Source organism: Phalangium opilio, unplaced genomic scaffold (assembly GCF_054372755.1).
Source record: "Phalangium opilio isolate 3A_F unplaced genomic scaffold, DU_Popi_V2 ptg000021l_1, whole genome shotgun sequence".
In the NCBI taxonomy this organism is placed as follows: domain Eukaryota; kingdom Metazoa; phylum Arthropoda; class Arachnida; order Opiliones; family Phalangiidae; genus Phalangium; species Phalangium opilio.
In genome coordinates, this window is record NW_028324153.1 from 946,664 (window position 1) to 950,922 (window position 4,259).

Consider the following 4,259-nt stretch of genomic DNA (forward strand, 5'->3'; position numbering starts at 1 on the left):
CCAATTTAATGAGGTTTCTCTATAAAATAAGATAAATTTTGTTAAATAAGAAGGTAATAGAGCTATCTCAGTTGTGACGTCAGTGGGCGGCCATGTTTGGTTCCGCTTTGGTCACACTAAGGTATAGAATTTTACGATTGGAATAAGACTCACTCTTTTCTGAAGAACAAGCGACCCACCGTTATGTTTGTTCTTCATGGTTGACTCGCGTGTTTTAGTGTTTTGGTTATTCCAATTTTAAAAAGATAAATATTTTCCCTTTCGCGTCTGACATTTTTAATCATGGTTTATTTGTTTTTATTTCAAAATATTTAGTTTTATTTTATTTACCCTTTTGCCCACGAAAGCAATCATGAAATTCCAATCACTCAATAAAAGCTACAAGAGTTCTCGCAAGTTTTTCTCCATTTCGATTTGAACCCTCGCAACCGTTCAGTGAGCGAGAGTAAACGCATGGTTTTCCTCATTAAAACTCATGTACATGTTGACCGAACCAGTTCGGCTCGAGTTTCCGGAGAAGCGACATTTTTAAAATAACCTACGTAGTTTAATACGTCCTACGTGGACTAATCTAGTTAGCAGGTTAATTAAAAGCCTTAACATAAACGTCACCAAACCCCAATGATACAAATAATCAAGTTGTAAACACGCCCTTGTTCTTGTTAATTTTTATTAATGATCTTTAGATTTATTATATGAACATAGGAAATGATATTCATGGAACTCGGCGGTGTCATTGGAGAGGGGCATTGTGATTCCGGAATCTAGACATGACTCATTTCCCACTTTGAATATTTTGTTACATTTTGGTTCAATTTTTATCGCTTACTAATTTGGGAGACTTCGAAGCGCGGGGCTTATTATTCTCACGTTGATTTTATGCGTGAATTCAGCTACTTTCCAGCATTATTCGCTGGCAATTAAAAGACCATTTCCGATTTCGTTATTAATGAGAGGGAAAGGCACGGGGTTAAAACTCAGCCCTGGTCGCTGGTCTTAGTACTAGTACAGTGGTATACACGAACCACACTAGGCATCGCGTCTGCGCGGTGACGCTGGTTGACTCTTATCGTGCATGACTCGCGAACAAAGAGAAAAAACGCCCATGTCTAGGGTTATCCGATCCTAAGTTCTAATACTTCAAATTGTAAACGATAGGATTTACGTGGGTCAACAATCAATAAAAAATGGCGCTGAACGTAACTGAGTTTCTTGGAAATGACGGATATTTCAAATACAGGTGGCCGATTTTCATTTTCCAATCGTAATTTAGTTAATGTCTATTCTACAATTACTATCTATTATTGCAGTTACGGGAATGGAACTCCCGTAAACATCTTGACAAAAGAGGTGAGTTTATCTACAGCCGGTGGCGTTAATAAATAGCTTCTCTCGGTGACAGTTACTCTCTCATTTCTTGACAGGAACATTGGCATGAAAAAACCAATAGAGACTGGTATATGTTCATGGCGGAATATTTACAACGATTCTTCAACATGAAGTAAATGTCATCATTCAAACCAATAATTGGGAATATAAAATATAGGAATATAATAGAATAAATTTTAATCAAAAAGAAATTAGTAATTAGTTACCTCATTTTAATCATACGGATATTTCTGTATCGTTCTGTTTGACTCGATTAATTGTTTACGGAGATTAGTAATCGAATTTTTCTTTCAATGGTATTAGAACCAGAGTCAAAAAACAATTACTTTTCGCACACACACACCTTCACACTAAATATTGATTTAATTTCGAAGATTTCAAAAACGAATATCAACCAGCTTAAGGAGTATAAATTCTCATTGACCACAATTATTTTTCCACTGTGACTTTCAGGGTGAATTTCCAAGAGCATGTAGTTAAGTACCGTGACTTTTTAAATACCTTCTTCGATAAACCTTCTTTCTTTCACGTAAGTGATTTTAAAATTTAATCAAGTTCGGAAGTACAAAGTATTATCATTTAACGCTTACATTGAATTTAGAAAGCGCACATTATCATGTATGACCTGGTAGGCTCAGTTTTCGATCAAGGTCGACTGGACCATTTCACCCCGTCTCCGCCCTGTGGCATTCTCAAAACAATTGTCGTGTCCCAACCCCAAGTGACAGTCACGTCCACTTCCTGGTCCTTCTTAAATATGGACACCGACGTAAACGACGCTTATTAAGAAGTTAAGCTCGAGTCATTGAACTATATTCTGCGTTCAATTAGGTGGAGATTTTAACGGTGTCAACCTTGGTCCTTCTGTCGCTTTTGCTCGTCGTTCACTCCATCGTAACCAACAAGTACAAACTGTTGCCCACCATGAAGACTGTCAAAAACCTGGCTCTTGAATCCCTGGAAAATGTTTGGGACAACGCGTCGCTCTTGTGCGCCGAAGGTAAGAGATTAAGTGAAAAGAATTCACTCTTCCGAGAGCCAGTTTCGTACTTGGATTGTGATCCTCTTCATTACGAAAAATGGCCGGCTCTTTAATCGGGCATTCGAGCTAACGTCGTAATTTCCTTCCGTAGCGATTCCCTTCGTTTTGCCCCAAATTACTTGTCGTCTGCTGGCCGCGTCGTGGATGATCTGCGCCACTTTCATTCTCTTTTTCTTGGGTTGTTTCATGCGGACGGAATTCACGACAGAAAGCTACAATCCCGTTGATTCTCTCTCGGACTTGATCAAATCGAGAATTCCACCTGTAATGATAAGATATGCCACTGCTGTGTATCTGGAAAATTTGGTACATATCTAGCCTTCTTGGAGACAAGTTCTCTATTCTTCAGAGGTCACTGTCTTGTATCTTTAGTCAAAACACGACCCAGTTGTTAAGGAATGGTTCGACGCACTCAATCCAAAGGAAATGTTTTACGACTCGCCACCGGATTTAAATTCAATTCAGGCCTTAGTTCCCGTTATTTCTGGAAAGAAAGCCATGATCGTGCAGGACACTCAGCTGCCCGGTATGATCAGCTCTTCGAAATCGAACGAATTCTTGCTGGACAATGGAGGACTTCATTTTTCGCGAGACGGTATTTCTCTCAACTACTTATACCTCGTTTTCAACACCTCTTGGATGAGAGAAAGTCCGCAAATCGAAAAAACGTCCAATTGAGGTCAGTCTAAATTTTATCAAAGCAATGTTTAACAGTCTTGACAATTGAATGTCGTATCGCAGCGTGGCACCCATTTTCGAAATGCAAATTTTCAAATATCACGACTTACAATTGCATTATAAAATTGAACGGATTACATGGAAGAGACCGTTGAAAGACGCGGTTGCCTTGGATTTGAGTAGCGTCAGTGTTTCTTTCTACTTTCTTCTCATGCTGTTGTCAACGACCGTCGCCGTTCTCATAACCGAAATAATCTTCAACTTATTCTATTAAACGACGAAAATTAAATGCTTCGGTAGACAAAATTGGAAATTCTCTAAAATACAAAATACTTCGAAATCACTCCATTTTACCTCGCACTTAAATTGTACTCTTTTAACTTGTATAGAGCCTGTTACGCACTTAAGATCATATCAATTAAAACTGGCAAATGAGGTGTCGAGTCGGAGTCACGCGAGGTTTACTCGTAACAATTTGACGTCATATTTATGACCATTCCGACTCGTTTACACTGAAAAAGTGAAGTTATAACTTCAAAAAAAAGCACAAACAAAATTAAAATTTCTAGCAAATTATACGTAGAAACAAATAAAACTTTGCTATTCAAAGCCAGAATGTAACTTATAATCGATATTAAGACGACTGAATGAAGGTAGGTAGGGAGCCAAGTAAGTTATGGGTATTAAATTTGCTCTCATAAAAAGAAATACTATAGACAAATTCTTATATCACAAACAGTGAAACCATGACACGGGGGCGAGGCCTACATTGGAGTACCCCGTCTCCCTCTCGCCAAGAAGCAACGCCAGAGGGCCGGAGTTCACCCGAGTTCACTACAGGCGGAGGAAAGCTAACCAACTCGCACTACCAACTCTGGAGGATAAATACCCCTATGGTGGCCCCGCCCCTGTGTCTTAGTTTCTCTGTTTGTAATAAATGAATATGTCTATTAGCAATAAATAAACGCGACCCGTATTTATTTTCAACTAACTCCATTACGAGGAAACAATGTAACTAATTTGATATGAAAAGTCGACCTTGACTGTTTACCGGGTATTTAAAAGCTAAACTATTTTTTTTCATTATTCATGATTAAGTTGAGAGAGTCTGAGTGTTTAACGTCAGAGTTTTGTTCTTGCTTAAAAGCAA

The 4,259-nt window shown here is 38.5% G+C and overlaps 1 protein-coding gene across 1 annotated transcript; it reads left to right on the forward strand.

Moving 5' to 3' along the window:
• The first annotated feature begins 2,093 nt into the window (after nt 1-2,093).
• LOC149696379 (uncharacterized) lies at nt 2,094-3,383 on the forward strand. The gene is made up of 4 exons (XM_089867339.1): nt 2,094-2,389; nt 2,523-2,737; nt 2,804-3,099; nt 3,173-3,383. The coding sequence occupies exons 1-4, from the start codon at nt 2,314-2,316 to the stop codon at nt 3,381-3,383; spliced, it is 798 nt and encodes a 265-aa protein (XP_089723465.1). The 5' UTR covers nt 2,094-2,313.
• Nucleotides 3,384-4,259: the final 876 nt, after the last annotated feature.